This window comes from Pyrus communis, chromosome 15, assembly GCF_041283825.1.
Source record: "Pyrus communis isolate YQ-2024b chromosome 15, ASM4128382v1, whole genome shotgun sequence".
In the NCBI taxonomy this organism is placed as follows: domain Eukaryota; kingdom Viridiplantae; phylum Streptophyta; class Magnoliopsida; order Rosales; family Rosaceae; genus Pyrus; species Pyrus communis.
The window spans coordinates 20,980,946-20,998,690 of record NC_142579.1 but is presented as its reverse complement, the minus strand read 5'-3'; the positions used below and the strand labels follow the sequence as shown (position 1 = coordinate 20,998,690).

The 17,745-nt window shown below is 36.8% G+C and overlaps 1 protein-coding gene and 1 long non-coding RNA gene across 6 annotated transcripts; one reads left to right on the top strand and one right to left on the bottom strand.

Annotated features, from left to right (window-relative positions):
• Window positions 1-5,825: 5,825 nt before the first annotated feature.
• BIOF (biotin F) lies at window positions 5,826-17,547 on the bottom strand. 5 transcript variants are annotated; one of them, XM_088685670.1, is made up of 13 exons: window positions 17,220-17,547; window positions 9,943-10,105; window positions 9,388-9,764; window positions 9,207-9,310; window positions 9,014-9,121; window positions 8,358-8,596; window positions 8,215-8,256; window positions 7,995-8,082; window positions 7,644-7,777; window positions 7,253-7,341; window positions 6,541-6,691; window positions 6,388-6,456; window positions 5,826-6,220 (listed from the first exon to the last, which is right to left on the bottom strand). In XM_088685670.1, the coding sequence occupies exons 3-13, from the start codon at window positions 9,620-9,622 to the stop codon at window positions 6,094-6,096; spliced, it is 1,386 nt and encodes a 461-aa protein (XP_088541796.1). In that variant the 5' UTR covers window positions 9,623-9,764; window positions 9,943-10,105; window positions 17,220-17,547; the 3' UTR covers window positions 5,826-6,093. The 5 variants fall into 5 exon arrangements, with proteins under 5 accessions (XP_088541796.1, XP_088541795.1, XP_088541794.1 ...); XM_088685669.1 differs by having other exon boundaries at window positions 6,330-6,456; window positions 9,943-10,112; window positions 17,220-17,343; XM_088685668.1 differs by lacking the exon at window positions 17,220-17,547 and having other exon boundaries at window positions 6,330-6,456; window positions 9,943-11,456.
• Window positions 10,491-17,353, top strand: LOC137734823 (uncharacterized). Its single transcript, XR_011068584.2, has 3 exons — window positions 10,491-10,631; window positions 10,820-10,919; window positions 17,214-17,353. It is a non-coding gene; the product is annotated as an uncharacterized LOC137734823 (long non-coding RNA).
• Window positions 17,548-17,745: the final 198 nt, after the last annotated feature.

Below are 17,745 nucleotides of genomic sequence, written 5' to 3'. Positions count from 1 at the left end.
CACTGCTTTAGTCTAAAATTGCTTACTAACTTGATCACCAGAGAACCTTTGGCCGGCACACCCCTGGTTTAGGCTTGTTCACAGTTGTTCTCTATTTTGCATGTTACTCAAATTTGTACCTCCACCATTCGCGGCGATGTGCAAATTTAATTCCAACAAACTAGATTATAATCCTTGAAATGTTAAGATAAATTCCTTGTGCAAGATTAAAAATTGAATATAATTCTTTGACCATGTATTTATGTTAGCGCATCCATATTTCACATTACAATTTGTTTTCAAAAATTTATCATGGGCTTTTTATATTAGCACTCCACAAAATGTTGAATGAACTCCACATTAAATTTTAATACTAAATGATTTATGTATCCTACTATGCAATGACCATTTTGACCTTATTAGGTTTTAAAAAATAAAAAGTTCTAAATACACCACAAATCACTTTTATTATTTATCTTCATCAACTATCAAAACTCCTCCCACCCTCTATTTTTTTATGGTTATTTTCAACTAGGTTTATCTAACATAATAGAAAGTACAGAACATTTAGGAAACATGAATGCTATAAATTGGATGAACACAGATATCCAATAGCTATAAAATTTGTTAGCAAACCATAATTTTTCATATGAAAAATGCCTACAAATTGGTAAGAGCTTTTGGTTTCACTACACGGGCTAAATATTGCTTCGTAAGATACTACATCAAAGCACAACTTAAAAGTTCACATGTATCAAAATCACCATCGAAAATTAATAGGCTACACAGGAAAACCCTTACCTGAACAATAGAGTAGAACAAAAAACAAAATCATAAGATGTTTAATTTCTAAGATGTTAGAGCGTGATTCGGATGGTGAAGCAATAAACTCGAGTCATAGTTCAATGAGCCAACTAAGCCATTTAAAAATGAACGAAAAACAACAGAGTAGAATGAAAAAAAACAATCATAAGACGTTTAAAAATAAGTGTTATAAGATTTGAAAAATGTGGGGTGTGTAGAAAATGTGGGGTGTATGGAGAAAATATGAGGTGTATGTTAAGAATGTGGGGGTAAGAGGGTGTTATGGGGAAGTATATCAGATGTATTAAGATAATTTTTAATTAAAAAAGCAAATGTATGGTGTATTAAGTATGTGGGGTTTATTCAACAATATGTGGGGTGTTAATATAATAAGCCTTTTCATTAAGAAAAAAAGTTACTATTATTACACTTTTAAAATCTCATTTATAACCTGATTTCTTATTGGTTTAATTAGATTGAACTTCACATATTTGAGCATCAACTACACTACTGTTGATCTTCCTTCAAAATTTAACCCATTGGAGAACTTGTTGGAATTCTATGAAAGATCTGACTCTCCGAAGTCATTAAGAGCCAACGTTTGTGAAAGGATTGAAGCCTTTAATGATCACTTGGACATGGAGTCACTCTGTTGATCAATGAGGCACCGTATTGGCTCGGATTACACTATAGACAACCTAATATCTTTACTTTTGATTTGGCCAAGGAGGAGTTCCGGGTGGTGCCTCTGCCTTTCATTACCGAATACGAGTACGATTGGTCCTTCCGACATCTAGGGATTGTTGGAGGATACCTGTGTGTATCCCTGTGCAGTATGATGGTTGTGACAATACTAATTTCTGGATCATGACAGAACATAACGTGCCTGAATCTTGGACTAATTAAGCTCTATAATTAAATATTTTCAAAACGTTTGAGCTTGTATGGTCTCCAATCTAGGTAAAGGAAAGCAGTGCAGTTGCGATCAGAAAATGTTCACCAACGGACATGGAGTTGATAAGGATCGATAACCAAGAAGAGAAGTGATAGGAATTTTATCACCTGTAAAAGTAGGGATAAAAACACAAAAAATACTTGTAAGAAAATAGTGTAGTTATAGTATAAATGGCTCAAGTAATTAAGGTCGTTTTTCGCCGCAATTGAATGAATAATATGTATTTAAACTAATTCTTAGCTAATTATTTGAAAACAAAGATTGGAAAAGGTTGATTTTGAATTTAAAAATAATAAAAACGAATTTAATTAAAATGATTAAAGAAATTAGCAAAGTAAAGAAAACAAAGGAAAACGTTTTGAAAACCAAATTGTAAAAAGCCTAGGGTTCCGCCGTTCTCTTAATAATCCTATGTAGATTTACCAATTACTTATGAATTATCCATGCAACTTTGAAGGTTAGGTTTTCCTAATGCATATTCTACTTGTGGCATTCAAGCTAGAACGTATATCAAACATGTAATCCATCTGTGGCATTCAGATTAAACATAAACATGCATGGCTCATTATGCTTTGTGAAAACCCTTTGAAAAACCATGCAACCCCTAAGACGTGGCATTCGTCCTAGGTGAACTTACAACTATCACAAGAAGCAATACTCAATTCCCCGGTGGCATTCCGACTGAATTTGCTACGCCCCGATCCCAACATACGTCTAGGATCGACACGTGACGTCGCCCAAATACTCGTATAACTCACATACCCCGTCTTAGGAATATGGCAATCACAATTCAAGAATCAAATTGCAAAGAAATCTTTCGTTTACCTTATGGCTGCATCTAACCTCCTCGTTAGACTGCCTACGTACCCTCAAATAGGGATCAAGTCATTCGTAGTTCATTTCCACAAAACCAAATGTTTATTCTACTAAGTTCAAGCATAAAAGCATAACATTTCTTAATCATTTATTATAACCTGACAACATGTAATTCCTGGACTCAAGCTACATAACCAACCCCCATAAAAACATGATTTCTCTCCCATCCAACATATAAATCATTATGTCTCATCATGATATCACAATTCACAACATACATCATATTTGATCAAATTAATTAATTATGTACAGCCACGTTTTGGACCCAAATCAGCTCCAAAACTGACTCAAAATAGCTAGATTTAAATCTTGGACTATTCTGAACACTTCTTTAGAAGGCTATGAACCCATCTGAGGTCATCTTGGGCTTCAAAAAGTGTATTTAAGCCCAAAAACGTCAATTTCCAACAATTCGCACTGCTTCTTTATGTGATCTCCAGAAAATAACTGCTTGGTAGAAAAATCCCAAATTTTGACACGAACAAGCCAAGAGACACACGTATGTCCTCCAATTTAAATCACTCCAAAATTCGTCCGTTTGATCATGTTTTTCTCCAAAGGAAGTCGAATGTTCTATATTGAAAATATAAAGCACAATATCAAAATTTTACCAAAATAATTATCAAATTATACTAAGAATAAGGTAAAATATATAATATAATATTAACTTATCAAGAAGGTTAATGGCAACAATGACTATGACTAGGGTGTGGTTCGTAGTGGCCAATATACATTACAGGGGTGTTGTGAGATTCATGACATGATTGCATACAACGAGACTAATCTGGCTCAACGATTATGATGGGCTCGAATGGAAGGGAAAAAAGACTCAAATCCCATTGAAGAAAGATGATAGATAAGCAGCATGAACATCGAAAGACAATGTCTACTACTGGTAGGTCTGTGGACTGTTCTCTCAATTTTCTATGTATTTTTCTTTTCTCTTTTTTTTTTCTTTTTGGTCGATTTCTATTCATTTTTCGTTTGCCTTTTCGCTATTATTCTGCTGAAAAATGAAATTAAATACTGAATTTTCAGATATGCTTCAATCCTTCTCCTTGTATTCCTGCCTGTATATTTTGATGTGCTAGTGAATATGATAATCATATAGTCGCTGCAGTAATTTTCTTAATAATAATCTTCCTTAAAGTTGGTTTTTGTGTTCATTTCCTTTTATCTTTATTTGTTTGATGCAGCACAAGTAAATTGGTTTTTGTTCCAGCCGATGCATACTTGTATTTAGTTGACTGAAGAAGTCGTATGCTCTTAATCTAAAAATAATAATAAAAATAAATCTATATATGCTTTTGATTTGGCAAAGGAGGAGTTCCCAAGTGTGCTAGCTTTGCTTGACTAAAATCCCAGAATGTATATTTGACAAATAAATAAAAAAATCCCAGCATATGCTGTATATATAATTACTAATTGTTATCAAGTAAGTGCTCAAAACTAATTTATTTGTTTCATGCTATCTTTCTTTCAATTTTTTTTTTTTTTTCATAGAACAATTTCTAATTGCAATGCTAGTTGAAGGGCCAACTCGGTGCACATACATCTGTAATTAGCTACTTAATCATCACCTATAAAAAAAAAAATAAGAAAACGTTGCAAGCATTTACCACAATTGCATTAGTCTTGAATCTTGTTGAAGACCTCAAGAAATTGGAAAGGAAATTTTTCTAAGATAGTTGGCCATGTTTAGTATTCTTCTTAGAACCAATTTTTATTTTCAAAAATAATGAATATAGCTACATTACTCAATATTTATTAATTTTATAACTAGATTCAAGAAGCATACCAAATGATCCCTTAGTGATTATCACATGCCTTCATAATTTCAAGTAGAAGAAATCAGAAATAACATATATATATATATATATATATATATATAGAGAGAGAGAGAGAGAGAGAGAGAGAGAGAGAGAGATCGTCAACATAGGGAGTGGATGGCATGAAGGGAAAAGGGAGAGACTCCCAAAAGCAATAGAAATGGGTGGCAAGGGAGGGAGGTAATCTCCATAATTTTCATGAAGGAGATGAAAAGAAATTATGAGGCCGCTCCCAGCTACCCATTTCCATTGGCTTCTGAGAGGCCTGTCTCTCATTTCGGCTCTACCAATTCTTTAATAGTATGTTATAGTCACATGACTACTATTAGCTCCTTTAATTTATAGGGAAGCCTCAAGGGTACACAAGTTTGACGAAACAACCTAGAATCGCATGGCTTTCGTGCTTTCCAGTTTCCACGTCACTTTTTGCTATTTGTCACCATTGCATGTCTTCTGCGTCACTCTTGCTATCTTGGCACCATTGCATGTCTTCTGCGTCACTCTTGCTATCTTGGCACCATTGCATGCCTTTCGTGTACAAGAATTTAGGGGCTATCCATCAAGAAAAACATGTTATACGCATTATTTCATGTGAAGAGAGAAATAAAGTGCATACATTATGTCTAAGTTTTACTTTACAATAAGAGAAACGAATCTAAGACCTTAATGAGTTGATGAGGAAGTTGTTTTTTTATAATTTAGTTTTTATTCTTTTTACAAATTGGATAATGAAATATGGAAAAACTAAATTTTAAAAGAAACGAATGCACAAGTGCAAATCTTGTAAGTGTCTATTATGATATGAGTTGTAAATAAGAGTCTCCTTAATAACAAAAATGTTATTCTTACCATAATTTTGTACCATAATTATTGTTTTTTTATTATTTTTTTATTTTTCTTATTTTTTTAACAAATGGTATTATCTATACTAAAGGGGGATGGGGATGGGCTAAGCCTCACAATGGGCTAATAATAATGTAGTTCAAATTCATCTTTAACAAGAATCAAACCTAAGATCTCTCACTTACAAAAAGAGCAATACCACTAGACCGTATTACTAAGTGGCTTGTACCACATTTTTTTTTTTTTTAAACTATTTTAGGCAGCTTATGTGGAAGCTACATAATTTAATGGTAATTCTAGGGAGACCAAATTTTTTTAACTAAATTTGTAAATCAAATGATGTGTCACAAATAGAAAATAAACATGTTAATCAACGTTTAAGTAATAATTTAATCATCAATAACCACATCATTTGGTTTGCAAATTTGATTTAAAAAATTTGCTTCCTATCATTATTCTTTTTTATTACTTTTGATGACACTTGGACGATGTCGGTTCTGTGACACAAAATTGGTAAATGAAAAAGGGTGGGAAAAAAATGAAAACAAAAACTGAAATTAATTTCAAAGAGACTTCAAAATCTGGCATGGCAGATTTTGAAATTAGTTTTTGTTAACAAAGCGAGATTCTACTCTTACTAACTACATGGAGGGGGATTTGTCAATTCAAACTTACGTGCAAAAGAAAGAAGCATTATTTTAACCAACTTGGTTACGCTCAAGTCTGCGACCAATAGATAGTGCAGCTGTGATGTTCTATTCATTATTAGTACATCAATGAACTATTGCAATCTAGCGAATGAAAATCCTAAAGCCTTGCATATCCATTTGAGCCATGGATACCAATTTCTTGGAAATTGACGCAACGGGAGAGTGCAGCTGTGAACCTCTCGACATCGTTCCTCGTGTGCGTTGCGCTCAATGTCACACGTAACCTGGTCAGAAAAAATAAATGAAGATGTAAAGGACACAGAGAAACAACATAGTACTTATAAGGTCAAATAGCAAACCATCATAAAACGAAACGAACAAGATGAGTATAACCTGAACTTGTAAATGCACTGTAGTAGAACGGAAAGTGTAAAGAAGATTTGTCACAGACCTGCATGAGTTGGGTGGCACTGTTGGGGGTCTGATTGCAGTCACATGGAAGCCAGATTTTAGCAAACTCCTGTTCGTTGATGATAACAAAGTTAGAAGCAGTTGTTGAATGATCTACAAATCACAGACAAACAGATAGAGTGGGAAATCGAACTGGCTGGCTTGCAGAGCCTTCTCTTCGCTCCCTACTATGAGCGATATTATGGGACTGTTTATGGGAATTCCAGTGAGAGCACGAAAGTCTTTCACCCGATTCCAAATTTCCCTTCTACGCCATGTTTCCTTTCTTGCCACAAAAACAGCAGCTGCAAAGTTCAATTTGTATTATTAACCACAGGAAGTACAACAAAAGAGGGGGGAAATGCTATAATCACACCAAGTGAACAATTGATGATAAATTACTGATAAAGTAATGGAGCGCCGGCCTGTTTGATAACCATTTGGTTTTTTGTTTTTGGTTTTCACCTTTTGTGTTAGAGATAAAGGGGAAATGCATAGGAGAAATGAAGGATGAAGAAGAGTGGACACGAATTATGAGAGAGTTGTATAGGGAAAGAGACAAAATGAAAACTAAAAACCAAATGCCAAAAACTATCCCATCACCCTTCTTCATCCGTCCTTTCCCCATATACTTCCCTTATTTCTCACACACCACCGCCCATAGAAAGACTACTCAACATGACGATATTATTGCGTCATCCATCTAAACAATAACACAGGGTTTCCACAAGTCTGCAACCCAAGCTTGACCCATGCTCAAGCCGGCTTGCAAGTTGGCCAAAGCTAATGTGGCAATAACTTGTACATATTTGAAAGCAATTATATTCAAGTAAAGCACCCTAACCAAACAAAATTATATAAATTACCATAAGCAGCAGCAGCAATTGGTATTGGCGTAGCAGTTGAAAATATAAAAGAACGACCCCTTGATTGTATGAATTGCTTCCACCTTTTGCTGTTTATATGACAATAAAGAAAATGAGTAATTACATTTCATAACTTTCCACAAACTGAGATGAAACACACAAGAATCCAATACATCGACACCTAAAGTCTGAAGTTTTGACATTGGCACCTAAAGTATGAAGTTTTGACACAAATTGCAACAGTTTTTTCCTCTATATTTAACATTTTAAAGGAATTTAGTAAATCACGAATAGAGCACATCATTTCCATTTCATATTTGCTACAACTACTGTACACCAAACATTTACATTATGTATTATTTACTAAGAAAATGCTAGAATGAATAATTGCCTGCATGCGATGAATCCGCCATGGCAACCTGCAGCCTTACTTAAAGTCCCAACGCATATGTCAACATCACCTTCACAATTGTATTCCTCAGCCACTCCACCACCATTTTTTCCACAAACAAATGTTCCATGAGCCTGAGTAGAGGAGTATATTTTCCTTTTATCATTAATACCTTAGACCACATAAATAAAAAATGAAAGAAAACAGCAACTTTTTCCTGCAATATGGACATAGTTACTCAAGGACTAGTTGAATTGCGTGTGTAACTAGACAACTCAACCGTAACACAACTATGACAATTTGATGTGTACCATGTGTACAAGATTTGACAAGTTTTTTACTAGGACTTACATCATCAATAACTAACAGAAAGTCATGCTCCCTGCGTAGCTTCACAAGCTCAGTGATTGGTGCAAAGTCTCCGTCCATACTAAACAAGCTGCAGTGAGAGACAAATGCAAGTCATGAGAAAGATAACAAACAAAACAAAATAGAACATTGTATGAAGATGAAACTGATTCCGACTGAAATGAGGATATAGAAAGTAGAATCTAAAAATAGCAACATTTACCTATCAGTCACAACGACTTTCTTCCTCATTGTGCAACTTGATCTATCAAAACAACAATTGCATTTTTAGCCAACGGAGATAGTGAAGTAGATATCCAATAAGAAGAGGGACACAAAGATTTAAACCAAAAGTTTAAGACCTACAACAATGCATTAAGGTGTGTCATGTCACAATGTCTATAGATGAATATCTCTACAGATTTTTGTCGTTCAGCAAGACGAATACCATCGATTATTGACGCATGGTTCAGTGCATCAGAAAAAATTGCAATCTTTTCATTAGTTAAAGGCATTTTTCCAGCGGACAAAAGAGAGCCAACATTTCCCAAAGCTACCATCAAGGCCATATTGGCTGCAAACCCTGTGGGAACAAGAAGGCAATCCTAGTGGATAAAGTTTAAACAAGATTTCATCAGTTTTCAGCAAAAACACGAAAAAGTAATTGAGTAAATAAAAAAAGGTCAAAACAATATTACCCAACGCCCTGGACTGCCAATAAATCAAGCAATTATGTCAAAGGACTTCGCCCAAAAACTTAACTTTGTAATCATAATTCAGATGGTCATACTCAGTTGAGCAAATCATGCAAATCAAAACTGTAATCTTCATCTAGAAATGGAAAAGGAAATGATATTCATTGTATGGGGAATCCGTTCGTAAAAGGGGATACAGTCTAAAAGTAAGTCTCAGGTTACGGTCCCTTGTCACCATTGTTACATAACAGCACAAAAGGGAATGACAAAATCCAAATAAAGAGGGCAAATTAGTAGTGTATATTATCTATACAGAGCAGCTTATACCTCTTTCTTCTTTAAGTCTGCTAAGCATGACTCCAATCGCCTATGGTAATCAGTGTATCCACAAATTAAAGCAGAGCCCCTCGGGCCCATTCCATGTTCTAGCGCTGCCTGGTTGAATATAAATTCTCATTACATGATTTTAGAACATGGTGAATTAAAGATATCTTTTGAGAAGTGGTGTCCGGAAGAGAACCTTAGCAGCAGCTTTTCCAATAGTAGGATGTGAACTCAAGCCTAAATAGTCATTTCCAGAGAAAAGTAGCAGCTTTTTAAACTTCTGGGTACCTTCCTCATCTCCTAAAAACTCCACAAATGTAATTTAGAGCAAATTCCAAGAAAATAATATAATGGAAAATGGTTGTATTGAACTGTACCGGAACTGGGAATGTCATGGAGCCATTTTTCGAATGTGGGTTCGGGAATGTGAACCTCCACAGACGAGCGGTCCCATGTCTGCATTTCATCGAACACGTTGAATTCATCTTCGGCAGATTTCTGGGCTTCTTGGATCGGTCCATTATGGAGGTAAATGGGTCTGAGAGAACGAAGAAGCTGCAGACGATCAAGCTTGTGAAGAGCCTCTTCGGCCCACTGGTCCCAATGCCTCATCGTCTCAAGTTCTGCAATTTGCAGAGCAGAGAGAGAAGCCGGCTGCGGTAGTTGGACTGTTGGAGTAGCGCCTTCAACTCTCTTGGGATGCAGTTGCAGTTCAATTTTCAGGTTGTTCCTATTCAGTACTGGTCTCTACTCTCTGTCATCAAATCATGGAATGCCATAAAAGCAATCCACAACAGAGAAAAAACAGCTCAACTTCGTAAAACAAAAAAACCAAAACTCAAAATTCCAATTCTGAAATTAACCTAACATTGGTTCCAAACATGGTAAGATTTCACATCAAAATTGAAAGGGAAAAACAGTAGCCAACTGACCTGGGCCGATAGAACAGAATTCAGAAGCTGTGAGAGTGTGAGTAAATATCGCTTGGACTTGGAGACAAGCCAGACGACGAGACGACGTGTGCTACTTTGCTTCAAATGACACACCTTCTTCCTGCTTTGAAGTCTTTGGACCCATCTTTATTCCAAACCCATCCTGATTCCTAATGCCATGTCCAAATTTTAGGGATGTAAAAAAAACATCCCGACAAAATCCCGAACCGGACCAAAAAAATCCCAAACTGAAAATCTCGAAAATTTTGATATCGATCCCAAACTATTCAGTACGGGAATTGGTCTCACAATCTGACTTTTTCGATATTTCCAAACCGAATCAAAATTAAAATATATATAGTTTTATATATTATAAGCCGTTGGATTGGTTGAGAATTAATATCAGCCGTTTATTCAAAATGAAACCTAACCTCACCTTCACTCTCCAACTTCTCCGCCAAACTCTTTGACCTCACCTCACCTTCACTTCCTTCCCTCCCTACTCATGTACTCCTTTCAGTTCAGATCCACAAATCTCTCTCTCCCTCCACTCCTTCACTCTCTCCCCTTTACCTTCATACTACATCCAAACTCCAGTCTTCCATTTTCTTTTTGCATTTGACAACTTCCTCTACATTTGATAATCAATACAGCCACCTCTACTTCCTTCTACTTCTCTCTTCATTAAGGTAATATTCTTGTCTTCATCTGGTAATCTTGATGTGGTAAAGTCTGTTTGCTACTTCAATTCGTTTTTAAGTTGGGCATTTGAATTCTAGGGTTTTGGATTTGGGGGGTTTTCAATTTTTGAAATTTGGGGCATTTTAACCATTTCTTGCAAGTTCGTCATTTTCTTTATTTTTCTATTCTTTTGCAGCATCAATGCTGGAAATAGCAGGCTAAGGGTGGATTCTGGATGGATTCCTCGTCGACCTGTTATTTTTCTTTTTAATGGAGCTGAAGAGCTTTTCTTGTTAGTAAGTTATTTCCATAATATTTAGTCTGGAAGTTATTGCATCATTTGCTACCAATTCAGGTTTTATATAGTTATTGCGTCTAATTGAAAAAGATGAAGGATTTGGCATAAGGTATAGCTTTGTATCTGGTTTGTAATCTGTATAGCTTTGTCGTTTTGTTACTTTAGTTTAGCAGATCTTAAGGCAATTTATGCATTGGTCACTATTTTGGGATTATCGATTTGTTCCAAAATCCATAAATTATTTTGGAATTCTCAAAAATTTGGTTTGGGATCGGTCATAAAATTTTTGATTCTCGAAAACTTTGGTTTGGGAATCGGGACATGGTTTTCGGTATCCCATACTGAACCAGCCCTATGTCTAATAGAGAGAGCTAAAAAATCAAAAGCCAAAAAATGACCTTAGCCTAAAAATTAATTCCCAATCAATGGCTGATCTATAATTTTATGGAATTTATCAAGTCATTATTTGGCCAATAGGGTATCAGGCTAGCCAAATGTAGCCACCCCAATTGCAATAATTAATTAAAATTCAACGGCTAGATTTGAAAACATTCAACAGTAGTTTAATTAAATTAACCAACAAATTTAAGGTATAAACTTAAAACTAATAAATTATTGAGATGACTATGTTTAGCCTTTTCGGTTGAAGATAGTATATGAGTATGACTTGATACTGTTTGTTTAAGGATTCTATTTTGCAAGCCTATAATTCTCCATGGGGAGGCCATGTCTAGTCATTTCGGTTGGAGATGGCTTCAGTGCAAGTCTAGTGGAAAGAGTAAAGACTAAGAGTAAGATTTTAGAGGAATTACATTGACCTTCAACCAGTGGTGAGATTCAAGATTCTAACATCGGGTAGTCCTAATCAAGGTACGTTAGGTGCTAGTCGGACGGCAGATTGTGGCCTAACACCTATGCACCTAGACGGATCTAAGCGGAATAGGAAAATTTAATTTAATTTATTATATCATATAAATAGTATATGTTTACACATAAAAAAAATTAAAAAAAAAAAAAAAAAAAAAAAACTATACTTGTGTTGAGAATTTAAATTTATTATTTTAGGTTTATTGTTTAACATATAACTTATAAAAATATCAAAAATTTTGCTTTAACATTTTAGTGAATTAGATGTTATGAGATGAAAGTTCAAGTGATTACATGTTCATAGCACTTTACGAAATATTTTTCAGATATCATATAAATTTATAGTGAATTAAAAAAAAATAACGGTGTCAAACATATTGTATAAAAAGTATTTGTTTAGTAATACACCATCAATTTATTAATTAAATGTTAGGTGGCACAACCTGATTAGACAACAATTAAAAAAGAAAAAGGAAAAATGGAGAGTTAGTCACTTTAGAAATGGAGAGAGAAAGTTTTTCTTCGTTGGAACAAAGGTCTAAGAACAACAAGGCCATGATAATTTTCTATGTGTTCCTCTTTGTCTAAAATATATAATATATATATATATATATATATATATATATTTGTTATTGGTTTAAAGCTTGTGTTGCACAACATGCACAGCCATGGTGGTCTTCTTTCTTCCACCACCTACCAAGACCGTTGGGTGATCCTCAAAAATCCTCACATGCGTTTCTTCGAACTTCTGGGACCAACCAAGTCCATGATGGATTCACTTATGTCTCTTACCTTCGTGAATTTATCTTTCATACTCATTAAATGACACGTGTGTGGTAGCGAATTTTCGTCGTCTTCAATCTTGATGAAATGTACGTATAAAAAAATCAATACCTTTGATCAAACACCTAAACCTCAAGCGCCCACGAGGTGGGTTTTGGAGGGAATGTGGAGTTAGGCTAATGGATCTTCAATGCCTAAGTTAGTTTCTCTGAGGTGCTGGTGGTGCGAGCTAGGGCTCAGCGTGCGTTAGCATGGGCTAGGTGACGACTCGGTGTATGGGCCGAATGCATAGGGGCGCTGAGCTGGGCTTGGGCTCGTTGGAGGTGAAGGAGAAGGAGAGAGGCTATGGGCACTCGCTCCCCACTAACAAACTAGGTCGAGAGAACCTTGGGCCTGGCTAAGCACGAGAAAGAGAAAAAATGGACCATGTCATAGGGCCTGGCATGTTGCTGGGCTCCTATTATTTGGCCCACGATGGGGGAAAGGCTAACCTTTTAGGCTGCTGAGAATTGGTTAGGGCTTGGCGTGCGGATGCTGTGCTTCTGCGATTCTTCATATAAATTCTTTTTGTTTTCTTTTTCCCAAGCTGCCTTGTAAATATTTATTTTCGTACTTCAGAATTTTTTAGATTTCTTCCTCTAATAGCATGAGTGACGAATATCCTCTGCCCTTGTATCGTCAAGGTGGTTCCTTCGGCAAAGTAGGTTACTTCAAGGCTGCTTATGTCAAGATCAATTGCGATGAGTTGTTTTGGGATTTCATCGAGACATACAAACATGCAATTCCATAAGGGGTTCGCGTCAAGTGGGTGAAGGATGATAGTAGCCATAAACCATGTAGTGAAGTTGCCAAGGCTTGGAATAGAGCTATCAAATTCCATCCATACTACTTTGTGTGGGGATTCACTTTTCCCACGTCGTGCTTTTCCAAGAGGTGATATGTTACATGAAGTGCAGGCCTGCTCAATGTTCCCCGAATGCTTGCGTAATGGTGGAGTTCGCAAACTTAAACAAGTTCTTTGATCTAGGCTTGACCATTAATGAGTTATGGTACTTTTTCAAGATTAGCCATAAGGAAAGTGTGGGGCAACTGAGTTCTCATTAGAGGTTGTTTAATGCTTCTTACAAAGGTGATCATGAGTAGGTGAGGGATACCTTAGAGGCTAGCGAGGAGTGAAAGTTCAACTCCTCGCCTGAGCTACGCGTTCTGATTGAAATTATCAATGGTAAGTAAATTGCTTCATTCTTGGTCTGCTTGGAATTTTTGTTGAGCTGCCCTTGACTTTAATTTATTGATCATCCTTCTTACTTTGTCTAGATTCAAAATTTGGCTCAACTCCAAGAACTTTGTCGGATATGAAGAAAGTGCACATTACCTTCGGTATTCTTCCTGAGTACTATGAGCGGTGCTGGATGTTCAGTCCTCTTCATCTGGAGAAATGTGAAATGCCTCTAAGGGAAAAGATTAAGCGGATCAAGGAGGAAGCGCTTGCTCGTCCGATTGCCGCTGTGGAGCTTGCTGTCAATGAAAGTGTAAAGAAGAGATCTTCGTCACCTCCTTGAGAGTCATCGATTGAGAAAAAGCCGAAGACTTTTTATGCTGCTCATGAGGGCCCATTTGCTACTAAAAAGCTTGTCATTGATCTGACTTATCCCAAAGGGGAGAAAAACACTGTTGAGTCTAACCTTGCAAAGTCTGCTGCTCTGAAGGTGGCCACGACCATTGCCGAGAGGATTGCTCAGCGTAAGGGTTCTATGATGCCCCTAATGTCTAGGTTTGTATCCAAACGTCCGTTTGGAGCCAAGTCCGGTTTGGCTTCTGAGAAACTCGCCACTATGAAGAGTGGAAATGTGGATTCTGCTGCTAAGGTGGCATTAGGGCCTGTTCATCCTGCATATATGACTGATTCGTTTGTTGAGAAGGAGAAGTCTACTCGTGTGGACAGTTATGAAAAGTCCACCAAATCTGTTTATGAGGAATTTCCCGAGATTTGTGCACTGCTGAAAGTTGACTTGTTTGAGGACGTTAATGTATACGCCAAGTTTGTTAATAGTGTTGTGAAGGTATTTTGCTCAAACTCTTTTACGAAACATCCTGCCTATTCAAGAATGTCTTCCCTGCTTACTACTATGTAGAATATTTTGATCTTGGTAGTTGATTCCATGCGGTTGATCTGGATACTACTAAAGTTGCCAAGGAGGTCAAGGAGTTGTTGATGGCTCAGCTTAGCTCAACTGCCGAAAAGATTGAAAAACTCAAATATGAACTCGCTGTTTTGAAGGGGTATGATGTCTCTACCCCCACTTTTGTTCAGCTGGAAACCATTCACCAGGAAGTTGGCAGTTTGAAAGCTAAGCTTAATGCGATTGGGGCGATGTTGGAAGCTGCAAAAAAGGAAGTTGATTGGTTTGCACCAATGGTTCAGGACTTTTGAGTGTGTCGACTCGGAGCTTTGATCTGCCTGTTATGCCAAGGATAAGAATTTATCTTCCCGCCTAATTGTGGATGCAAATTTCCTCCTTCTTGTTCTTGGACAAAATTGCACCTACAAAACAATAACAGCTTAAGTCAAGGCCAAGAGCCTTACACGCCCACGATGAACTGGGGGGGGGGGGGGGCTTTGGCCAAAGAACCTTCGATGCCAAAGTTAGAATTTTGAGGGAAAAGTGTTTGGAGAATTTAGAGAATTTAGCAAGAGGATTCAACTTGGGTTTTTGGAGAAAATGGGGTGATATTTATAGGGATGTGGCTGGCCGCTTTGGGAGAGATGGGGACCGGCCACTTATGTGGTTTTTTGGGTGTGATTCACAATTTATTAGCTAATTAATAAATTAATTGAGTAATAAATCAATTAATTAGCTAATTAATATAATTTGAAAGTAATGATTTGGGGGTTACCTTGTGGAGAGGATTTAATGAGGATGGATAAAATAGGTTTTGAATAATTATCTATTTTGAGCACTTTTGACCTTGATTGAATTATGATTGTCCATTGCTCGCGCGTAGGAGTTCCAGTATTCCTCATGGGTAATTTTGTCCTTTTTACCCTAGAATCCACGTGTCGCCTCCATATTTTTCTCAATTATTTTTGGCTCCACAATAATGAAGTGTCTTGTCTCAAGGATGTTGCCAGTAAGCTTGAATCCAAGGAAGTGGAATTGCAAGGTACATTGTCTGCTAGCAAGAACCTGAATCATGAATTAGATAAGTTGTAGGATTGTCACACTGGTCTTGTTAAAGAGAATGAGCAGCTGAAAAATGAGAGGGTCAGTCGCGAAGTTGCACTTGCTTCTTGTTAGACTGATTTCTACAAGCTTGGCTATGTAGACTATTTCTAGGGTAGGTCGTTGAATTATGAATTTTCCAAGAAAGAATTCCGGACTCACTCCATTTTTCCAGTGAATCTGCCTAACTTCTCATTAAGGCTACCTTTGGTGGAGCAATTGAGGGTGAGACTGTCCAGGCAGAGGCGACTAAGGATGAAATGATGGAAGCTTTGGCTAGTGAGAGCGGTGTGGTTGCTGAAGGCATGACAATCGAGGATCCAATGATCGTGCAGGTTGTCAATGAGTAGTCTTCCTGCTCAGACTTAGGAATTTTCTTGTTTCTTTCCTTTTGCTCTGCTTTGTTTGAACTTTGTTGGCATTTGAGCTAGTTTATCAATTTGCTAGAAATTTAATAAACTACTTTCTTTGCTTTACTTAATTCTTGCAATTTCACTATGTTTTTGCAAAACTTTACCGTAGGACGGGTGGTTGGGCGAGCTGCTTCAATGAAGCAATCGATCCCACGCAACCACTTTAGGTTTTAGTTTTGGCTTGGGGGCTTCAAGAGCCTTGCCTGCTTGGGGCGATTTGCAAAACTTTGCCATAAGACAAGTGGCTGGGCAAGCTGCTTCGACAAAGCAATTGATCCCACATCGTCACTTTAGGCTTTAGTCTTGGCTTTGATGCTTCAAGAGCCTTGCCTACTTGAGATAATTTGTAAGACATTGCCATAGGACGGGCGGCTGGGCGAGCTGCTTCGACGAAGCAGTCGATTCGACGTCGTCACTTTAGGCTTTAGTCTATCTTTACTAGTTCCCAGTATTCATGTTCTATTGCAAAAATGCTAATATGATTTTTCATCTTTAAACACTTAGGAAAAATTGTTCTGGACAACAATGTTTCCACGATGATTTTCATCAATGGGGACATACCAAAAGCAGCGCCTTACAAATGAATAGGCTTCTCAGAAGTCTTAAATAAGTATAAGGTTTATTTAATATGTTGAAATTGATTGTGAATGAAAAAAAATAAATAAAGGTAAGAAGGTAAGTATATGTGATAATTTTTAAGTTTTGCACCAAAACCTATTAACTATTCGACCTATTTACCATTTGGAACAAGTCTTTTGATTCATACTTCAGCAACGCAGGTTTGAATTTTATAGAGCTATGTTTTATGAAATTTTTTTCATGATTATTATCCGGTTTAGAGTTATTGTTAATTAACGAAGAATTGTTTCAATTAGAGTTATCTGAATTATAAATTTGAACTATGGGTGAAATGGATTTGTGTTGGTGCTATGCAAATTGTTAAGATTGTTGAAGGTACAAATGACCATTATTTTGATTGATATTGATATCATGTGCCTACGAAAGACGCACCTGTTCAAGATCCTGCAACTGCTGAGTTTGTTCCCTTGGAGACAAAGACATGCGTGCTGCCATTGAGAGTAAGTCTAAGGATGAAGATTTAGAAAATGATGCTGTCTCCTATCTGAACAAGGTCCAGAAGAAGCTGATCCAACTCAAACTTAGACTCTGCAGCACCAACCATACCTTTGTACTTATCTCTGCAGCATCAACCATGCTTTTGTGCTCTAGGTTTCAAGATAGTTTGCCGCTTGAGGCTCCTGGAATCTACTCATTAAACAAATTTGATGTTTCGATTCCACTGGTTTTACTTTGTACAGAAAATTAAATGGGTGGATATAAAAGAAATTTAATCTTGCCATCACAGTTTAACGTCTTTCAAGTTTGGAACTGTCATCAACATACCACCTGAGGTGCAGGAAATGGAAAGAATGGAGCTCAAATGAACTGGGTCCAGTGTTTGTGTGTCCAGGTATTGGTCTTTGTGGGTCTGGGCCTATGAATATATTTCAGGGTTTACTTGTCCTGCTCCCATGTA